The 22,362-nt window shown below is 43.5% G+C and overlaps 2 protein-coding genes across 6 annotated transcripts in view; one reads left to right on the top strand and one right to left on the bottom strand.

Annotated features, from left to right (window-relative positions):
• Positions 1-43: 43 nt before the first annotated feature.
• Positions 44-17,251, bottom strand: dennd6aa (DENN/MADD domain containing 6Aa). Its single transcript, XM_010874658.5, has 18 exons — positions 16,881-17,251; positions 16,607-16,645; positions 16,438-16,480; positions 11,642-11,754; positions 10,483-10,563; positions 10,262-10,367; positions 9,536-9,615; positions 7,926-7,985; positions 7,785-7,840; positions 5,754-5,876; positions 5,224-5,319; positions 4,792-4,952; positions 4,574-4,638; positions 4,056-4,145; positions 3,695-3,858; positions 3,520-3,622; positions 3,271-3,345; positions 44-3,057 (listed from the first exon to the last, which is right to left on the bottom strand). Exons 1-18 carry the CDS (start codon positions 17,103-17,105, stop codon positions 2,926-2,928), a joined length of 1,812 nt encoding a protein of 603 aa, XP_010872960.2. The 5' UTR covers positions 17,106-17,251; the 3' UTR covers positions 44-2,925.
• Positions 17,252-18,671: 1,420 nt separating this feature from the next.
• The window catches only part of slmapa (sarcolemma associated protein a), a 56,242-nt gene continuing 52,551 nt past the window's right edge, over positions 18,672-22,362 (top strand). For 3 of the 5 annotated variants that reach the window (XM_010874708.5, XM_010874690.5, XM_034287652.1), the window contains exon 1: positions 18,673-20,234. In XM_010874708.5, coding sequence (XP_010873010.1) covers positions 20,037-20,234 — 198 coding nt within the window. In that variant the 5' untranslated portion in view covers positions 18,673-20,036. Of the gene's footprint in view, positions 20,235-22,362 lie in introns of all 5 variants that reach the window. The other 2 variants (XM_010874672.5, XM_034287646.1) reach the window with 1 other exon arrangement.

Below are 22,362 nucleotides of genomic sequence, written 5' to 3'. Positions count from 1 at the left end.
AGCAGGTCGCTTCAAAACAACTGAGACAGAAGCCTAACCATTATTTAGAATTGTTCATAGTTGCCTTTTTATTCACATAAAAATACTTCCTCTTATAGAAAGCAATTATCTGTAAGCATTATACGGTTGAAATAGTTCAACCAGTGGTTACGTTATGGCTTCAACAGACCTAGAAAATAATCGATCAATTGTAAGTAAACATTGTAAATGTAAAAATACTGGGTTAATCAAAGCGTCATTATGTACTATATAATGTGCTTTGTTACTATCCATAATCGCAGTTCTTTCCCATTAGAACATTTTACATAGTTACAGTATTCCATGTCAGTAATATCTATATTTTGTGGAAAAAACGGCACAATAATTGACAACACATATATACAAAATGTCATATTGAGTTGAGTGGAATATGAGAATAGACATCTATACAAAATTCAAACTTGTTAAAATAAGCATTATCAACATGAAAAAAACATAGCTGTACATAGTTGCCCAACAACCAATTGTCATAAGGTTTCACCAACCAGTATTAACCGATCGGAAATGGTTTTTCAGTGGCCAGTTCCAACGGGAGGATGGAGTGACATACAGCTCCATTGGAATTCCTATACTTCCCAAAGGAAGAAGGGTGCTTGAAGCAGATCAGAATGTCAGGCTAACGAATTAGCAGTCCTCTGTGGATTTTACGAAGTACTAATTCACAGACGGTTCAACATCTAACCTAAATCAGTCAGTCTTTGGTTCATAAATCTTCATCCCTAAGGCACGTCCCATGATAAAATCTGATCAAGAAAAATAAAATGTTCTGTAACAAATATTCAACAAATCGATCAGTTTAAAATCCACAATGAACAACCATAGGTATTCCTTCATTTGAAAAGCCATCAACATCCCTGTTTGATAACAGAATAACCTCTGCAGTACTGTTGTTCAGCACATCTGAATGTCTAACACAGCAGGAAGCCCTTTTAAAGATATACCCTATCCTTCCATCAGTTGGGTCCTTAATGTGCTTCTTGTGGTTGAGCAACACAACACATGGAATTAAAAACGGGTACAATTCCAAGCATAAAAATTAAAACTAACCTTTCTTAAAACAGCTTAAATGCAACGTGGTAAGAGGGGGGTTTCCTGGACATGGATTAGGTCCTCAACTAAAACATGTTAATTTACATGGAAAATGCTAGTTAGTACAAGAATAGGCCTAACCTGTCTCAGAGAAATTGTACTTAAGGGTGTAAAGGCACACTGTTATGAAGCCAAAATTACAGCATTTATACATAGGCCTACAGTATCAACTTCCATTTAATTATAGGCCTACAGTATCAACATCCATTTAATTATAGGCCTACAGTATCAACATCCATTTAATTATAGGCCTACAGTATCAACATCCATTTAATTATAGGCCTACAGTATCAACATCCATTTAATTATAGGCCTACAGTATCAACATCCATTTAATTATAGGCCTACAGTATCAACATCCATTCATACATAGGCCTACAGTATCAATATTTTGGTGTGGAGACAATAACTGGCTTTGTCTGAAATGTCACCCCATTTCCCGAGTGTTACTGACTGTTAAAAATGTCCGTTTTTGTATTAGTGTTTTGTCTTCATTGAGACAGTGAGACACGAGAGCTGGAGACGAGGCAAAGGGAACAGCGAAACGACGCATGGGTCAAGGCGTTCACCAGAACCGCTATATCCACTGCTGGACCAGACTGGGTCAGGAGTACTGCTGTACACAGAGAACAGGACAGATACTGGTAGCACCGTGTCTCCTGTTGTAGTGGGTCTTAACAGAAATATCAATTGATAGTGTCCTGGACACTATCAATTAGGAATGCAACCCAAATGGTACCCCATGCCCCCTATAGAGTACACACACAGAATGGGCTGCTGTTTAAGATGCAAACACAGCACTTTCCCTGTAATGTTCTTTTCATTAAGATTGGTAAAATATCATGTACTACTGGTCAAGAACAAGGAGCACCCTGGTTAATATTTTAGTGAGGCAGGCAGTATCGAGACAGAACGTAGGGGGCTCCGAATGTCTAGCCTGCGTTGGTTCAGGAAATGAATGGCCAAGGTCATTCATCCCATAGAGATTTCAACCATGTACAAAAGCTATTGCTAATCTTTTCAATTACTTGTTCACCACATGACCAATTAAAAATTTGAATGGTATATGCCCAGCAATGTTTTTAAAATGTGTATAGGATAAATTAACTGCCATTATACACCATGAACCGGAATCTCAGAATAAGTGGGCACAATGCCCTAAACACACAGCTCAGCCTTTCTGAACTGGGCCCAAAAAGTTTTGCAAATGAAAGCCAACAACCTTTTTTTCAGACACACAAAGTCAGCTAGTCTGTTATTGGGTCAGTTGATTTTGTGCCCAATGAATGAGGTCTCCTGAACCAATAAATACAGTCCTGTTTATCTATACCTCGTTATGCCTCTTCAGTGTATATGTAAGCCAGGACCCTTGGATGACATGCTATAGTGTTGACTATTTGGAGGAGTGAAGACCTCTACACCATCCAGCCCAAGACCACTCTGGGGACTTATTAAAGCTGCACAACGGACCCGCCCAGAACGGTGGCTACAAACAAGGACTAAGCCTGTTTCTAAAACCTGCCGACCTTCCCCTGTCTGACTGCATCATCAGAAGCCACAGGGACATGTCTGACATACTGTCTGGGAGGAAGATCTCAGCTTGGGTTCCCTTACATCTGACTGGTTGCATAATGATAAGTGGATTTGGGCAATGCCAGCACTGCACATGGAGAGGAGACGCACATCACCCGGATCTTAAAAGGTAAAGTGCACTTTTAAAAATGTCTTTCTGGTTAAAATCCACAGCTCAATGCTGAGACTCCAGCAGCAATTCCTCCTCTCCCTGGGGTTGAGAGGTCAGGTTGTGGACGGCTTGTGCAGGATGCCCTGGAGGTCTTCAGGTAAAGACAGGATAACCGAGTCGATGTGTGCCTGTAGCTTAGTCAGCGTCCCTGGTCTCAGAGGAAGCTGGTCTCTCTCCGCCTGTGTCTGCAACAGATCAGAAAGGTCCTCACGTTTTGAACTTAACGGATGCTCCTATCTAGAGATACTTAGTCACTGTGCTCATCTGAAGTAAGAAAAGCAAACATGATTTCCTGCTAGGTAAACTTCTATGAAGGAAGGACAGGTTAATGGAGACATTAACACAAGACGCACTGATTCAACATTGAGATTTAAAGTTTCATCCACTAACATACTGACCAGCTTGTCTTTGAGTTTGAGGACCAGGTCCACTGCCTCTACCTCTGTGTGCTGCTGGACACGTACCTGGAGATCCTGAGACAGAAGCAGTCAGGCAGACACTAAACTGTCAAAATACTTTTACCTGACAACCGAGGGTTCTCAACAGAACCTAAGCAAACAGCCATTAACTGATCAATATCATTATTCGACTTTAACTATTGTGTTTCTCTACCTCTAGTTAAACCATTATCACCAGCATGTCCCTACCTCTTCACAGAGCGCCTCCAGGTGCAGAGCCTCTAGTTTCTGCATCATCTCTCTTGTGCGGTTCCGGTACCAGCCGTCAAAGTTAGGACACCTCAGGAACTGTCTGGGATCGGCAAATGCAGTAGGTGTCAATAGGTGTTTCTGACAAAACTATGGACTGCAGATCGGGTCTCACCTGTAGAGTCCAATCCAGTCTCCTTTGAGGCGGGAGGTGAGCTGAGGACCAGCCTTCTCCAGAGTCTTCATGAAGTCCTCCTGCAGAAAAGGTCTCAGCTGGGGAGGACTCTTCCAAGGACAGATGCTTTTCTGCAGAGGCATCAGGCTGGCCACATAACGCTCCTGAAAGGCCAGCGTGAACAACAGAAGGAATGAACGACGTGTGTTATGATCGTTTTCACAAAGCCTTTCTACAGATCATGTACCTAAAGCAGGATTAACGTCGGTCATGTAGACTTCTATCAGAGGTTCTAAAGATCTTAAGTTCCAATATTCTGAGGTTCTAAGTTCCTGCTGTGCCGATGTTCTCAGATTCTCACCAATGGAATGATGAAGCTCTGCGTCAGTTCCAGGAAGTATCGTCGAAGGATAGCATTCTGGGCCGCGGAGGGACGTTTCTGCTGGACACCCTGAGGAGCAAACAACATGAGTCTCCGCACACAGAGAGGTTCCCAGGTAACTCCATATCCATGGCTGCACATCGTCACAATATTGTTAACAATGTTGCTATTAGGACTGAAGTCCAACTGACCGTTCTACTCAAATGATGGTACTCCGAAAAAAGTGGTCAGAAGTGCATTAATGAGGCTTGAAAACACGATAACCCCTAAGAAGACAAATACTTAGATGCAGTATAATGTTAGCTACCTAGCTAAGATTAAGGGGAGTTCCCCAGATTTGAGCTATCTAACTATTGTTGTTAGCAATTTTTCTATGACTTTACAGGCTAATGACATTTTGACATTACATTATGCAGACAAAATATTTGAGCTCGCTTAAAATCATTAGCACCCGGCGTCTGTAGAACTGTTCCTTCGCTCCCAAGAGGACCCATTACCTTCTGTAACTGCTTAATGATGTCCTCGTCCTTGTTCAGGAAGGGCTTGTATGCACTGTAGACCCCTGCAACACACCACAGAGTAGTCCTATTAACACAGCTGATTGACAGCTGATTGGCTGGGGCTAATAATGCAATTGTGTACTTTCGGGGTCACTCAAGGACCAGAGCTGGAAACCTACAGGTCTAAAAGACCCTCTGGGAGAGCGAGGCCTCACCTGGCTTAGAGTCCAGCGTCTTCAGGTTCTTGAGTTTCTTCACCTTCATCTGTTTCACCGTCTCGCCAGCCTGCTTCATGTCTCCGATGCGAATTATGTGAGGCCAGTGTTGGAGGGTCTTGGCAAAAAATGGGTTGGTCACACCAAGAATCACAGACGGCCTGGGAGACAGACGGACAAAGACAGCGTTAACAACACATTGCTCATCTACAGAACCCCATCAGCATGTCTTCCTCTCTGTCCTGAATACTGCATGTCTTCCTCTCTGTCCTGAATACTGCATGTCTTCCTCTCTGTCCTGAATACTGCATGTCTTCCTCTCTGTCCTGAATACTGCATGTCTTCCTCTCTGTCCTGAATACTGCATGTCTTTTACGATGAGGGAAGTGACATGTGACGTAGGAAAGGTTTGGCCTTGTGCCAGTGACTCACGGGGCCTGGGTTCTGGTGGTGTACTCCTTGAACTCGCTGTCATGGATGGTGAAATATGGTCGGAAGTCACTGCAGTACCGCAGTGGGGAGATGCAGCTGGAAACCAATCACATAGGTTGAATTTAAAGTCAGAAATAAACACCCGGACACTTCTCAGCCTATGACCTCTTACACAGAACAGTTCCTCCCTGGTTGCTTTGCCTTGGACAGGCCCGTAGTCTGGAGGAGCAGCGTGAGAGTACCTAGTCTACAGGTATGGACCAACACCACAGGTGTTCAGGCGGGACTTGGGGGGCTGGAATTTAAAGACCGTGTCACCAAAGGTCAAATGTAGAGGTCAAATTGGCAGCTGTCTTTAGAGAGGAGCAACTCCACATGTCCTCATTTCACTATCACACACACGCACCTTCTGAAATATGTCTGGGTGACCATCCAGCACAAAGCTGTATGACAACACTAGTTAACATCTTCAGATGTTTCTGGTGTTTTTTTATTTGGGTGTTTCTAAACACACCATCTCCTGGTCTCACCTGACCAATGCCAGAACTGTATCGGAGGACTCCGCTGGTGATGGTGCCATGACAACCAGAGCCTCCCCTAGCAACACCAGCTCCCATAACATCTGAATGTGAAAGAAGACAGGGTGGAAACACCTGCAGGGAAGATGGTGAGAACAGACAATGAGAGAAAGAGCAAGAGAGATGAAATTCAACACTACTGTTGTTTGCTCCTTGGAGTTTAATGCCGGGTGTTTTGTAAAAGCACTTTGTGACAACTGCGGATGTAAAAAGGGCTTTATAAATACATTTGATTGATTGATTGAAGGACAAAGGCTTTGGAATGGGTCCGGACCATCCAACTCAGAAACCAAGACTGGAACCTGAACACCCCTCGATGGATTCAATAAAGACATTCCCTGAGAAGAGTGGTTTGTTCTCAAAGTGAGAGCGTCTAAAGTTTACCTGCGTTTCCACTCCTTTCCACCAGGAGGCAGAAGAGCACTGAGGTGATACAACAAACTGTCGACTGTCACAGGCTGAGTCATACAAGGGCTGAATCTCAAATTGCCTTCTTGCATACTATATAGTATGCCAGATTAGTATGCGTGAAGATTAGTATGTCTCAACCCATAGTATGCTGAAAAAAGTAGGCCAAATGTTAAAATTTCTGGTGGATTTTCAGAGTATGCATCCGTGCATGCTTTTTGGGGTAATATAGACCACAACACCTTGTGCAGTAAAAGAGGAGGGGTTTCAACAATTCTCTCGTCTTTTCACTTGACAAAAAAGTCATTTATAATCACCTATATCAATAGTTATTGTATCAATGTCATTCACATATGAAAGAAAAACGAACATCGTTGTGCCATGAAATGAAATGGCTTTGGCAGTGTTAGGTTCACTTTCAGTCTCGCTAGAATTTCTTAGGACTATTCCAAGTAGTTAGTAGATACTAGGTCTATTACTGGCTAATAAAATCCATAGTTCATTAATGCTATTTGGGTGGAAGTAAACTTAAGAAATGTTAGTCAGTTTAACACAATGTTTAATGGTGTCTAGCAAAATATTCAAACTTGGCGTGATGTTAATGTGCAACACAATGATGTAATGTTGCAACGTAATTTTATGACAAGGTCGTATGTCCCAATCGTTCCCAGTACTGGCACACTAGCTTGCTATCTACTAAACAGTACGGACTTCACCATCATCCCCGAAGTGTGTACTTATAGCACGTAGTACGCGATTTGAGATTCAGCCAATGTCTCTTTAACTCCGGTCCAACAGGGCCACAAAGCTTTGGGTTTTTGTTTCTACCTGGTTGTTCATTGCCCTCACATGTCCCAGGTCTGAATCAGTACCTGATTAGAAGAAGGCAAAACCCAAAAGTGTTTCAGCCTTCCAGGACCAGAGTGGAATATCCCTGCTCCTATAGTTTATGTGCCTTTACACTGACCACAGCCTAAACCTGATCAGAGCCCCACGTCAACCCAAATCTAAAGTAGTGTACTATATAGGGAATAGGCCTCTGGTCTAAAGTAGTGTACTATATAGGGAATAGGCCTCTGGTCTAAAGTAGTGTACTATATAGGGAATAGGCCTCTGGTCTAAAGTAGTGTACTATATAGGGAATAGAGTTCTGGTCTAAAGTAGTGTACTATATAGGGAATAGAGTTCTGGTCTAAAGTAATGTACTATAAAGGGAACAGGGCTCTGGTCTCAAGTAATGTACTATAAAGGGAATAGGGTTCTGGTCTAAAGTAATGTACTATAAAGGGGAATAGAGTTCTGGTCTAAAGTAGTGTACTATATAGGGAATAGAGTTCTGGTCTAAGGTAGTGTACTATATAGGGAATAGAGTTCTGGTCTAAGGTAGTGTACTATATAGGGAATAGAGTTCTGGTCTAAGGTAGTGTACTATATAGGGAATAGAGTTCTGGTCTAAGGTAGTGTACTATATAGGGAATAGAGTTCTGGTCTAAGGTAGTGTACTATATAGGGAATAGAGTTCTGGTCTAAGGTAGTGTACTATATAGGGAATGGCCACAGCTAACATGTACTCACCTGAACAGGTCTACCTCGTGGATACTGGGTAGAACTATGGACACCAGGTTGTCATTCTGGAAAAAACAAGTAATGTGGTATAAAGGTGAAGGTGTAAAGGTGAGGTTCCATAATGTTATGACGTGTGGTAGTTTTCTTCACCTGCGTTGACTGCACCAGCTGAGAGGTTCCAGGCTTGTCGTAGCATGTTGGGATCCGAACCTAGCAAAACATGGCTCCCTTTCAGTCCCACAGCATTTTAACCATTAAACTGGAGTGAAGTGTTTTAATTGGTTTTGAAGTATTTTATAATTGCATTGTATTTAACGACAACACTGTATTTTGTTAACTAGGACTCTCCTTTTTCTTTTCCTACTAGCATCGACTTTGCAGACAGCTACTTTACTAAGAGAAGATTTACTACGGGTTGTGTCATTGTTCCACCTGGCTATCTGAAGATTTCAGTAGTGACTGGAAGTCATTGAATAAGAGCTAATGACTAGGAGAGTTTGGCTGTACATTTATAATCAAACCAGAGAGAAAGAAAACGAACACTGGAATAACACAGACAGTTCATGATCCATACAACAGAAAATTGATTCTTCAATCACACTGACCAAACTAGAGGACAAAAAACAAACCATCCAACCAAAAAGAGCTTCAGTGTTGATGGTGTACTAAGCTAAATGCGAAAAGATAAATCCAGAGCAAATTCAGCTGAGCCCTTCTTAAACTCTAATATCCATTAGACTCGTCCTGAGTAGAGGAACTCTTGGATTGCCTTAACAGCCCAATCTGCAAAAATGGAGACAAATGTGTTCCCAATAATTACAGTGGAATTCTCTGCACAGTTGTCAACAGCAAACTGACATTTTCACTGTGAAAACATGAACCCTCAGCCAACACATACTACCCCAGAACTGACCATGTGTACTCCATGAACAACCCAACTGACAAACAAACAAAAGCTAAGTCTTCTCATGCAACTGAAAAGTAGTGCAGAACTCTAAAATGACCCTCAAATTGCAATGAGCAGACTCAAGACTATACCTAAAAATGATCAAAATCAGCCATTACAGGTATGGGTTTCTCAACCCCTCCATAAAGCCCTCCTCTACAGATAGATGACCCGAGAGAACAGCCACTTAACCCAGCTGGTTTTAGGGCTCACAAACCCAAACAGACCCCAAAGTCAACACACAACGAACAAAAATTGTGAATTTGAATGCAAGCTTGCCATGAAGAGTCCACAGAAATGCCTAAAGACTGTGACTGACCCTAAACTAAGAACAACATTGACTATGTACAGACTCTAACCTCCTATGCTACACCTGACTATGCTAGGTGCCTATGCTACACCTGACTATGCTAGGTGCCTATGCTACACCTGACTATGCTAGGTGCCTATGCTACACCTGACTATGCTAGGTGCCTATGCTACACCTGACTATGCTAGGTGCCTATGCTACACCTGACTATGCTAGGTGCCTATGATACACCTACTAACCTCCTGCCAAATGTATGACCACATAAAATATTTCCAAAGATCACAGAGACACATTGAATTAAAAAAAACAAATCCAGCATTTACAAACTATTATATCTGCCAGGGAAAATTCCATTGTTACAACACTGTACAGTACTAATCATATTATAGTATTTAAAATCTCTATTTTCATATTAACATTTCTGTTGATTTCACCTTTGTTCATTACTAAATTATACATACACATGTTTTAGCAGTGTAAATGTTTATTGTTTTTTGGACATACCTTCAAGACTGTTCCCATGACAGGTAGTGAGAGAATCTTTCCCGGGTGAGGCGTGGGCCAGCGATCAATGTCATTACAGGCTGTAATAAATACATGAAAACAAGCCAAATGGAGACACACTTCAACAAGCCAGTTATAGTTAAGACATAACACAGGAAAAAAAAAAGATTCTGTAGTTTGTAGCAACCACAATTAGTTGATCAAGTCCAAACACAATCATGGTTGGTGGAGGGGCTGTATTCACTGTAGGTTGTAGATATCAGTCTTTAATAACTACTTGATGTTCCTGATATAATTTATATTTAATTTTCTGTATCATGTTCTTTCCCCATCAGTTGGGAGACTCGGCATAGAAACACTATTAACATGTTCTGGCTCAGAGAACCTCTCCCACCGGTCTGACTCAGAGAACCTCTATGCCTTTTCTAGCTCAGAGAACCTCTATGCCTTTTCTAGCTCAGAGAACCTCTATGCCTTTTCTAGCTCAGAGAACCTCTCCCACCGGTCTGACTCAGAGAACCTCTCCCGCCGGACTGACTCAGAGAACCTCTCCCGCCGGACTGACTCAGAGAACCTCTCCCGCCGGTCTGACTCAGAGAACCTCTCCCGCCGGTCTGACTCAGAGAACCTCTCCCGCCGGTCTGACTAAGAGAACCTCTCCCGCCGGTCTGACTCAGAGAACCTCTCCCGCCGGTCTGACTCAGAGAACAGGACCAAGTGACTTACCAGCCTCCAAACATGGCTCCTGCTTCTCAAAATATTCTGGAGCAATGAGCTTCAGGAGGGAGTGAAAGAAAGCGACGTAGGGCAGCTTGCTGATCAACACCAGGGACTGGAAAGACAAACGATGATGGAGGACAGATGTAGTGGGGAAACCATTTCAATATCCACGTACAACAAGTACCAAGTGGCAAAGAGAAGGACAACCTAGGATACTTCTCACTCACCTTTTGAAAGTAGCCTCTCTTCAGTGACTTGTCCCTGACCTGTCGAAAGTACACGTAACCATAGTAATGGCCAGGGTCCCTCTAGAAACCAACACAGAAAACCACCCTTTAGGCCAGTTTACAGTATAATGTCAACCCCTATGATTTCACACTGAGAATGACTCTTCCAGACATTTTCAGTTTACTGTTGACATAAAGCCTGAAGGAGTCGTCTCTTTGTTAGATGCTTAACAGCAGAGACACGGTCAGAGTTGTGTATTTAAATATAAATGTACATGTATTCAGTAGGCCTCTGTGTCCATCTATATCCTAGTTATACCGTTGAGGACAAACACTAGATTTGCAATCCAAGGAGGTAACTGGAGCAGAACACCCATCCTCCCTTCCTCCCTTCCCCCCCGCAGGGACCCATCTGCAACATACCACGGGTGACAATGCTTACAAAATTAGAATAATTTGCCTACAACAACATTCAGTCAACATTTAATTTTGAATAATTTACTCCACATTACTACTTATTTGAGAATGTATATTTTACCTTGCTAATATATATATGAAAATATTAGAAATAGCAGTCTATTAGAGATAGCATTTTTTTATTGGATTAAAACCCAACCAGAATTATCCTGATTAATATTCCATCAGATTAAAACCCAACCAGAATTAGCCAGACTATTATTCCATCAGATTAAAACCCAACCAGAATTAGCCAGACTATTATTCCATCAGATTATAATCCAACCAGAATTAGCCAGACTAATATTCCATCAGATTATAATCCAACCAGAATTAGCCAGACTATTATTCCATCAGATTATAACCCAACCAGAATTAGCCAGACTATTATTCCATTAGATTAAAACCCAACCAGAATTTGCCACACTAATACACCTTTATCTCTTTTGATTGTACTCATTCCAGAATAGCCAGACTAATTCCACTTTCGACCATTCCTAATTTAGATCGGAGTCCTCATTGACAATCAGAACCACAGATCTGTCCTTCCCTGATCCGGCCAACCCCAGGCCCGTCTAATGAGTGCTAACGGTGTGGGATGTTTAGAGGCGTTCCTGCAGTGCCAGCCAGACGGTAACAACGTCTGAAGCAGGATCTGTGTTGAAAACGTCCAGGCGATGTAGTGGCCTAGGACCCTGTTCACCTTGAGACAGACGGGAGCGTCGCGGTCGAAATGGTCCAGGAAACATCCCAGAGAGCACTTCCTGCCTGAGGCCTGGCGGAAACGGAAGCAGAATTGTGTGTCCCCTAGGCAACCTGCCAAACAGGAAGAGCAAATAGGAAACATGTATTTATTGTCCATTATGACAACCATGGACAGGCTGTGAACGGTGTGATATTAATAGGTTCTGAGATTATTACTTTTTAATATACAAAACATTTCAACTGTTCTTTATTATGCAAAGAAGCAGTTAAGCAACATAAAGGGATGGGGGGCGGGTCAGAAAGTTAATTAATGATACAAATTACTACAAAAAATATAGCCCTAACTATGTTTAATACAAGTTAAAGAATATATTTTACAAAAGCAGTTTTGTTTAATCAGTCTCCCTCCGGTCTGACTCAGATAACCTGTACGTCTTTTCTAGCTCTGAGAACATCTCCCTCCAGTCTGACTCAGAGAACCTCTACGTCTTTTCTAGCTCTGAGAACATCTCCCTCCAGTCTGACTCAGAGAACCTCTACGTCTTTTCTAGCTCTGAGAACATCTCCCTCCAGTCTGAAAATAGTGGTCTACAGAGTTCAAGTGGCAGTGTGTCTGAGCACCTTGAGGAGAGGGCATTCTCCAGCTCACAACCCTGTCTGAGCTAACAGTTTCCAGTTGGACTTACGACAAGGTTAACAAGACATTCAGCAGGCTTGAGAAGGTTGGCCCCAATCCCAGTGAACACCATTTCACGCTGAGAAGTGATGAGGGGTTTCCCTGTCCTCTGACGGAAGTAGCTTGTAACTATGGGCCAGTTCTATCAGAAACAATATATGACATAAGATCATGCTGGACCAGACCAATTAACTAGAGCCAGCGGCGAAACCGACCGGTTAACTAGAGCCAGCGGCGAAACCGACCGGTTAACTAGAGCCAGCGGCGAAACCGACCGGTTAACTAGAGCCAGCGGCGAAACCGACCGGTTAACTAGAGCCAGCGGTGAAACCGACCGGTTAACTAGAGCCAGCGGTGAAACCGACCGGTTAACTAGAGCCAGCGGTGAAACCGACCGGTTAACGAGAGCCAGCATTTTTGTTTTTGCCTGGGCACTCACACACCTGATTCAAATGAAAGACTTGATGATAGGTTGATTATGTCATTTAAGTGTGTACGTGGTAGGGAAACATTTGAATCAGGTGTGTGAGTGCTTGGGTAAAAACAAAAACGTGCACCCCTTTGTGTCCCCAGGACAAGGATTGGGAAACACTGCTGTAGTTCCAGAGAATCTCCCCGCCTAACATTCAGCCAGTAGGGAGAGCAGAGGCAGGTGGAGTCTGCTGTAAAGGCCTGTTCAGCAATGTCAGACAGCAGAGGGACAGCTGGCTGTGTGCGTGTCTTTGTGTCTGTCTGTCTTTGTGTGTTTCTGTGTCCCTTCCCCTCCCAGGGACCACCAGCCAACCCCAGGGTCTATTAAAACAGGAGGTCCTTGCACAAACTGACAGACTAATCCTGCAACCTTCAGAGACAGAGGGGCCTGATGAAGAGTGCCAGGCCTGCCTTCAGAGACAGAGGGGCCTGATGAAGAGCGCCAGGCCTGCCTTCAGAGACAGAGGGGCCTGATGAAGAGTGCCAGGCCTGCCTTCAGAGACAGAGGGGCCTGATGAAGAGCGCCAGGCCTGCCTTCAGAGACAGAGGGGCCTGATGAAGAGCGCCAGGCCTGCCTTCAGAGACAGAGGGGCCTGATGAAGAGCGCCAGGCCTGCCTTCAGAGACAGAGGGGCCTGATGAAGAGCGCCAGGCCTGCCTTCAGAGACAGAGGGGCCTGATGAAGAGTGCCAGGCCTGCCTTCAGAGACAGAGGGGCCTGATAAAGAGCGCCAGGCCTGCCTTCAGAGACAGAGGGGCCTGATGAAGAGCGCCAGGCCTGCCTTCAGAGACAGAGGGGCCTGATGAAGAGCGCCAGGCCTGCCTTCAGAGACAGAGGGGCCTGATGAAGAGCGCCAGGCCTGCCTTCAGAGACAGAGGGGCCTGATGAAGAGCGCCAGGCCTGCCTTCAGAGACAGAGGGGCCTGATGAAGAGTGCCAGGCCTGCCTTCAGAGACAGAGGGGCCTGATGAAGAGCGCCAGGCCTGCCTTCAGAGACAGAGGGGCCTGATGAAGAGCGCCAGGCCTGCCTTCAGAGACAGAGGGGCCTGATGAAGAGCGCCAGGCCTGCCTTCAGAGACAGAGGGGCCTGATGAAGAGCGCCAGGCCTGCCTTCAGAGACAGAGGGGCCTGATGAAGAGTGCCAGGCCTGCCTTCAGAGACAGAGGGGCCTGATAAAGAGCGCCAGGCCTGCCTTCAGAGACAGAGGGGCCTGATGAAGAGCGCCAGGCATGCCTTCAGAGACAGAGGGGCCTGATGAAGAGCGCCAGGCCTGCCTTCAGAGACAGAGGGGCCTGATGAAGAGAGCCAGGCCTGCCTTCAGAGACAGAGGGGCCTGAAAAAGAGCGCCAGGCCTGCCTTCAGAGACAGAGGGGCCTGATAAAGTGTGCCAGGCCTGCCTTCAGAGACAGAGGGGCCTGATGAAGAGAGCCAGGCCTGCCTTCAGAGACAGAAGGGCCTGACGAGGAGTGCCAGGCCTGCCTCACTGAACACTAGCTTCTCCCTCCGACAAAACCATTAACCAGTGAAACCATTGACCACCAGTGAAACAATAATGATTTCATAATTAAATGCAATCTATGACAGCGTAAAAACAATGCCTGTCAACTGCGATAGGACAATGGGCTGCAGTATTCTTTGTTTCATTCATGTTCATGTGAATTGAATGAGAAGCCCGAGGACAGATTACATCAGAATGCTTCTTGATGGCAAGAATTCTGTTTCTATGACAACTCGCATGCCTTTCCATTTACATAGACAAGTGGTTTCACCCACAGTTGAACGAAAGGAGTTCCACTGTCCACCACAGACACACACACTCACTCCAGGACATGGTTCATTCAAAAGCATATTTTACCAAACCTCTAACCCTAGCCTTAATCTAAACAAGCTGTTATTTTTTAACTCTTACCCTAAAAGTATTTAGAAATTTAGACATTTTACTGTGTTTCATCTTTCACGCTAGGAAATTTGGTAAACTTTTGTCCTGAAAGGGTGGAGACTAGAACTGCCAAGGAGAATTCTTCCATCTTGCTCGTTTCAGTAAGTGGAGATCAACATTTTCCTGTACAGCAGCTACTGAGACAACAGACACCAGCAGCACATTCTAATGGATGTAGGGCTCAGAGAACCAAGCCCTGGCAGCACAAGGTATTCAGACCCCCATATACACACACACATAAACAATACTGTAGGGCAACTGTGCATAGCAGCATCTGCTAAATGTCACGTCTTACTGTTACAATATACTGGTGTTCAAATCCACGACAACCAAGTATACATTTCTGATTAATATGCCTTGAAGTCAAAACTGTGGGAGAGCTAAGCTTGGTGATTACTATAATAATTGTTCTCTACAGGGTGTATGTGTGTGTACTTACTACTTAAGAATAGTATGATAGTCCAGAAAAAATATTTGAATAGCTTAACAAAATAGGCGTTTGCCCAACAGCCAATCGGCTGTGGAGTAAAAGCTGACTCAGTGTTTGGTGTTGGAGGTGGTGTTAACATCAGAATGCTGCTCTCAGCTACACTCAGAATGTGACTGAAGTGTCTTATTTCCATGTGCCACTCACACTTTCTCCCTCCATTTCTCCCTTTCCTTCTTCTTCCTCCTAAAAAGCCTTCCTCCAGTGGTTGTGTGTCTCCCAAGTGAAACTACACAGAGCCCAAAAGACCACCCAGACCATTACAGGACCAGCCTGTCACTCAGACCCTCACCACCAGAGTCCCAGAGACTATTACAGGACCAAAGACCCAGACCAGTACAGGACCAGCCAGTCACTCACTCAGACCCACACCACCAGAGTCCCTGAGACTATTACAGGACCAAAGACCCAGACCAGTACAGGACCAGCCTGTCACTGTCAGTTCTTTCAAACTAAACCTCAAGCTAAACGTAGACAGAATATATTCAGTGGGCGAAAAGGTTACACATCCTAACTCTATCAAGTTTCTGCTGACAAGTCAGGACATTTTTATGGAGGCAGAGATGACAGTGTCATAGACATTCGATAAATAGTGAAAAGAGTAGCTACAAAGACAGACAATTACCACACATTTCCATCCAAGGATTTCCACCTATTCTGTTTCTTAACACCCATCTAAAACTCCTTCCACCATTCCCTGCTTCCTGTATGTGTTTATTGGGTGTTATTACTGTGGACTAAATCACCTTGACCATAATGGCCTTGTCTGGCCATTTGCAGTCTTTCATCTCGGGTTAGCTGCAAACCGATAACCCTACTGTCTATAGATCAGCTGACTGCAGCATTACTGATGAGCAATTTCTGTACCACCAGTACAAGGTGTTTGACAGTAAAACATTTTTTTTTATAAAAGACAAAGCAGTCCTTCACTCCTAAAAATGTATAATTAATTAGACCCAACATGACTGTCCTAATGTCATTCACATCCTTAGAAAACTGGGAGAAAACGGAGTTGAGGTCAGTAGCCTGCAGGAACTTGAAGTGGAGGCAGCACTTTTAGTGCTAGTTTTGCAGACACAGATTACACAGCCCAGTCCTAAGTTAAAATAAATAAATAAATGTAATCCAAGTTATTTCCACTGATCAGATGGATAGCATTGACTTCTACAGATTATGAATTACCCATCTTTATCAAGATGCAATTAGACCATGAAGGAGATTACCTGAGTTCGAGTCTGGGAATGATAAGTAACATATACTTGTTTTCTGAAACAGAAGAAGTAACAGACAATAACTATTAATATCTTGTTGGACGTGAGATTTGAATGCATCTGCCAACAGTCAGTTTATACACTCACACGTGATGACGTGACTTAAGAGAAACTAACTTACTTCCTTCTCTGATAGTTTGGAATGGTGTGGATAAATGACCTGCAAAAAAAGAAGTAACGTTCAGCTAGCGTTTAGCTGGTGTAGCTAGCGGCTTAGCTAGTTAGCTGGACGCTAACCGGACTCAAATAACAAGATTGCTAACAAACGTTAGCTCGTTGGTTAGCTACAGCTAACCTAAAAACTAGCCAGTTATGTAGCAAGCAAAGTAAGCTATCCAGCTGGACATCTAACGAACTGACAGCTTCAAGAAGCAAAGACATGTCTTCCGCTGTACCTCCACCGCCTGGCCGAGCTCCAGATCGAACCCAACTACACAGATGCAGTGTAGCCAGGCAGAGAAGCGATCCCACGGCAGGAGAAGTGGGTCGGTGTCTTCCTCTCCTTCAGACCCGACGGGCAGCGTAATTTCTTCCGCGGGAGAGACGCTCACATCCTCGTCTCCAACATCTTCCGTTTCTGCGAGTTGCTCCTCTATTTCCTCAGAGCCCTGCAAAGCCATCACACAACCCGACGATAACAAATGCTTTCTTTCAATAACTTATACACTGATCACTTTATCTCTGGATAGTCAGATAACCACCAACGTACCCCCATAACACAGAGAACGTAGCTTGACGTATCTACGCTACGTTAACGTGGGACAGAAATTAACATAAGTGCGAGTTTGTATTTAAAGCCCCGGCTCTCATGGGAGGATTTCCACCTCCAGAAAGTCAGATTCTTATGTCAGAAATTTGAAATAGGAAGAAAATGTACTTTTTCGTATCATTTAATGTTAGATTAGTTATGGATGATATTATCGAAATACCAATGAAATTGCGTGAAATAAAAACTCCTCCCGGACGGAGCACCGGAATAAGCAAAAAAACTCGAGGATTGGCGCAAGCCCACTAGATGGCGCTAGTTCAACGGTGAATGATTATGGGTTTTTGATTGGATAGAAGTGTCTTCATCTCCTTTCATTGGCTCGTTTATATAGACGTATTCAGTCACATTTCGAACTGTATTCCGTTTTAATCAACTCCATCCAGTACATTTAGCAATAACAGGGTAAAAATATTATCTACTATAGCATTTTCCTACCCTGTACGCGCTGGAGTTCTTTAGCATTAGAATGATTCTCCCATCACTGAAGGTTATATCCCGAATCCCCTGAAAAATACACCTGTTCTTTGTTTAAGGAATCCCCCTATTCCTTTACATATCATTAGAGATTTTCGAATTTGGTTTCCATCTGCCTTCACATCTCTAGTCATCATAAAACTAGAGAAGGCAATATAAAAATACACATTTACCAATAAAAAATAATGTGCAACAGGGTTATTCCAAAAAAGCAAAAACCGGCAGTGACGTGTCCAATATATACTTTGAATTAAACTAAGAAGTTTAATTGAACGTAATAAACATGCCTTCGTAGCCTACTTTTGCATAGTCATTCCAATTTCTCATCGTGGGGATTGGACAACAGATGTCACAATAATTCTGAGGCTCACCAGTCATGTACCCCTCCTTTCTTCTCTTTAATCCTATTGCAGTGTTGTGGCTAAGGAGCTGAGAGGAATTAAAAGATTGGACCTCAGATTTTAATCCTGAATATCATGATTGTGATTAACAATGCTTTGCGTTTGTATACAGACTAAGTTTCAGTATTATTGTAAACTATCGGTGTAATTCATTGATATATTGTCTTTTCTGTTTCCCCAAATTGTAAAACATTCCGGAAGATAGATTTGCGTTTGGTGACTGGAAAAATAACCAACAGTTTAACGGAGAATTTTACAATCTTTCTTTAACCAAGTGTCTAGTAAACAGTTTTCTGGTTGACCAAACATCTTAGATTAGCTGAAATGAAAGCATATATTGCAATTATATTATTGACTGGAAATAATGCAGTGACTGTATTACAATAAAAATACATTGTCTCTCTATAAACAATATCTCCATGTACATGAAACACTGCAGCGTGCAATGAATATATTTTCTGATTGGACTCCAGTATGTCAATTTGAACGTTAGTCCCGCCTCCAATTACGTTATGGGCAAGTGGCGTGCGCTAAACAGCAACGCAGTGGCGCTGCCGGGTCGGTTTGTGTGTGTGTTATTTCATTTCAGTATGGCGGCAGATACTTGCGGAGGAGAACAAGTTGTTCCAAATTGTACCTAGTTCAACGGAAGAATGCTCTAAATCACACATTGCACCATCGATAGTGTTTCGATTGACATAACATCGACGCAACACATGGCTTTATTTGGAACCTTCAGAAGATTACTGGACGGGTGATGCGTGAGAAAGGAGGTGCAGCCGAAGTCGTCTGTTTTCCGTGTCTGCTCTGTCAGTTAGCAATATAGCTACCCTCGCTAACTCTTTCCGACTCGGCTTACATTAGCTTTTAAAGAGGGCCCGCGTCATCAGTAGAGTGTTTGGCGTTGACTGTCATACGGACTAGGCTTTACCTGAAGCAGCACTACACCACTGTTCCTTAGCTGATTGAGCACAACTATTTAGGCGAAGAGGCCCGTCTACCGCTCCGGCTAAATGACAAGTTCTTAGCATGTTAGCTTAGCTAGCTACTTTTTTTTTACAGCAAGCTATCTGCCAACATAGGCGTTGTTTAATAACCCTATAGTTTGGCTATCAGTCTCTACAGTAGTCTGCAGCAATACCCATTTTGTTTTAAGCGTTGTTTTATAAGCAGCTTGATACATTTTGCCCGGATTGGAAGGATTTGTTACTGTCGAGGGCCGTGAAACTCAATATTAGACTGTAAGAGACAGTTGGGAGTGGCTAAATGGGTTTGCCATAGCTAGTTAGCCAGTTAGCTAACGGTAGCAAACAAGGTCAGATACTCATGTTTCGAACCTGTCCATAGTTATTATAAGCTACTCAATAACGTTCTATCTATGGAAAAACAACATTTTTACGATAACAGTTGAGACATACTAGCGGTATCACAAGCTGGGATTGAAAACGGCGCAATGGTCAGAGTTTGTGCAAACTAGCTATCTGGATTTATCCGATGGGCTAAAGATTAGCTGTCAGTATTAAACCTGTTCAATATAGCTTATCTCCCTAAACATTTTGATGGACGTGGTTAGTCCTTTTCATAACTGCTCCTGTTGCTTTCGTCATGTGCTTATGGCTAGAAGATATTCTGGCCTGTACATAGTGTTAGGTAACTGGACGTAATGTCTCAGAAATGTTTATTTTTTACTTGTTAGATTCATGCAGAAGCTGTTTCAAAAGAGAAACGTCGAAATGAAGCGTAATGTTTGATTGCTATCAAACGTTAATAGTAGTGCCTAACTCAAAATAGAATAGCCAGGCTATATGATTTAGAAGCCGGGGGCTGTAGACGGCAAGTTTGTCATTCTGGATCAAGAAACCTTGTCTCTCGTCTCTGGTTGGAGTAACACTCCCAAGCCATCATCAATGCCTTCAGCGCTGGCCGTCTTCTCCTGCCGTCCGAATTCACACCCTTTTCAGGAACGTCATGTCTACTTGGACGAGCCAGTCAAGATCGGGCGCTCTGTGGCGCGATGCAGGCCAGCTCAGAACAACGCGACGTTCGACTGCAAGGTTCTGTCACGGAACCATGCTCTCGTCTGGTTCGATCACAAGACTGGCAAGGTGAGTCTTACTGTCAAGTGTCTGTCTAATGGTTCTTTACCTGCATTTTCTCTCTGTCTCTCAGCTTGGTATTAAAGTTTCCATTGGATAGTACTCACTGTCTCTTACTATATGCGGGGAGGCATAAGGTGAAAATCAGATGAGTCTGACATGGTGAATAGGTTGTCCACCTCCTACGGGGAAGTAAAGGACCATGGCTGCCCGGTACCTGTTTTGTCCTGGACATGACAGGCAGCTTTGGAAACTATGCAGAGATGAAACCATTGGTTGAATTTCTTTTTGTAGTGGCTTTGACCAATGGTGTGTTGTGCCCACATATCCCCTGCCTAAATGCGTGTTGATGTGGGATGTAAGTCTTGGTCTTTAGGGCATCCCGCAGAGATTCATGAGACTGTTGCAAAGGGTTTGTCCCAAATGGTGCCGTATTCCCGGTGTGGTGCCCCCGTATTCCCGGTGTGGTGCCCCCGTATTCCCGGTGTGGTGCCCCCGTATTCCCGGTGTGGTGCCCCCGTATTCCCGGTGTTTTGCCCCCGTATTCCCGGTGTGGTGCCCCCGTATTCCCGGTGTGGTGCCCCCGTATTCCCGGTGTTCAGTTGTGTGGAAAAGTCACAGGTATTGATTTATCTCACCTGAGGAGATGAGAAAGTTTACCAGAACCCAATCCAAAATTGTATTTTCTTCTCCCAGACTGTGAATTATCAGTATGTTAATGGTCACGCCTTCCCGGGGCTTGACTCACCTGTCGGTGTTGCATACAGCACAGTTGGCTAAACGGGAAGTATGGTGGTGACCTGGGGATGTGTGTCAGTGTGATCAGCCAGGCCAGAAGATATTTAACCTCTGCTAATATCCAGAGCATAATAGTTCTTGCATTCATCGTAAGACAGGATTGGCTATTACCTTGCAGAATCCTGTCTCAATTAAGGTTTTATCGGGGTCGTTGGAGTGGCAGATGTCGGACCGGGTTGCTTGTCTAGACTTGCTCTAATGATTTCTGGGCCTGGAGACTTTTTAAAAGGAGGATTGCGTCCTGATTGAGCAATAAAAGCAGGAAACCGCTTGAAGGAGACAGGTCTCGTTCTTTGACTGGTCTGTGCCCTCTGAGATGCTGTGCTATACCAAGAAGTTCATCATTAACGGAAGTCCCCAAACCCCTTCTCATGAACACCGAGCCACTAGCTTCTCTGCTGAAGTGATTATGGTGGTTGCTGGCCTTTCCCTCTGGGAAAACCTCATACCATCCATAGTTGTCCAGGGAGGTAATCAGCCCCACTGCCTGTTTCAAACTGTCATCTAAAATGGTGATTTTATAATCTAGGTGGTTGTGTTGTGCTTTTTTCCTTGCTACTAGGGTTGTAATGGTACAGTTGGTTAAATACTGAAACATTTAAGTGAAAATAAAAAGGGAAAACATGCAACACTATTAGCTAGCAACCAGGAACCCATAGTTAACGTTAGGAAGACTAAAAATAATGAGTTAGCGCTTTTTGGAACAGGCAATTCTATTCTTCATATTATTATTCTGAATGTAATTCTCTATCAGGCATTGGTGCAGAACCGCTTTCGGACTGGTAATTGCAAAATGCTGTAATTTTTATTTTTACTGACCGGACCGTGACTTCTGTGTACCGTTACACCCTTACATGCTACACAATTCGTTTTTGAATGCAGAAACCGCAGTAGATATCTCTTCTAACTTCTATTCGCATTTATACTAATTATGTTCTTCGCTTGCGTTTCTGCTTGTCCGAGGACAAACTTTTTTTTATCGTCTTTAGAACAATTTCACAATTCTTAATTCTTAATTCATGTAGACCACTCTATGTACTTGTATCTGGTTGTCTTTCTCCTGTTGTTCTGGTAGCAAATAAAAATGAAATGGCAATTTCAATGGGAAATGTGAGAATATATGGCTATGCATTGTCTGCGCTAGAATAGATTTTCTTTGGGTTGTTGTTTTGCATTTCCTTATGATACGCTGCTTTCCGAATAGTTGCATTTTGGTTGTCATCCTGGTGAAAATGTAATTAACTGCATCCTACAGAATGTTTTGCATTCAGGTTTTATCACAACTAGTTTCTCACCATATCACTTTGGATGCAAAAAAAACTGGTTGCCTTTCAAAACG

The sequence above is a fragment of the Esox lucius genome, chromosome 2 (assembly GCF_011004845.1).
Source record: "Esox lucius isolate fEsoLuc1 chromosome 2, fEsoLuc1.pri, whole genome shotgun sequence".
NCBI lineage: Eukaryota > Metazoa > Chordata > Actinopteri > Esociformes > Esocidae > Esox > Esox lucius.
Note: the sequence above shows the minus strand (reverse complement) of the source record. Positions and strands in the feature narration are given on the sequence as shown.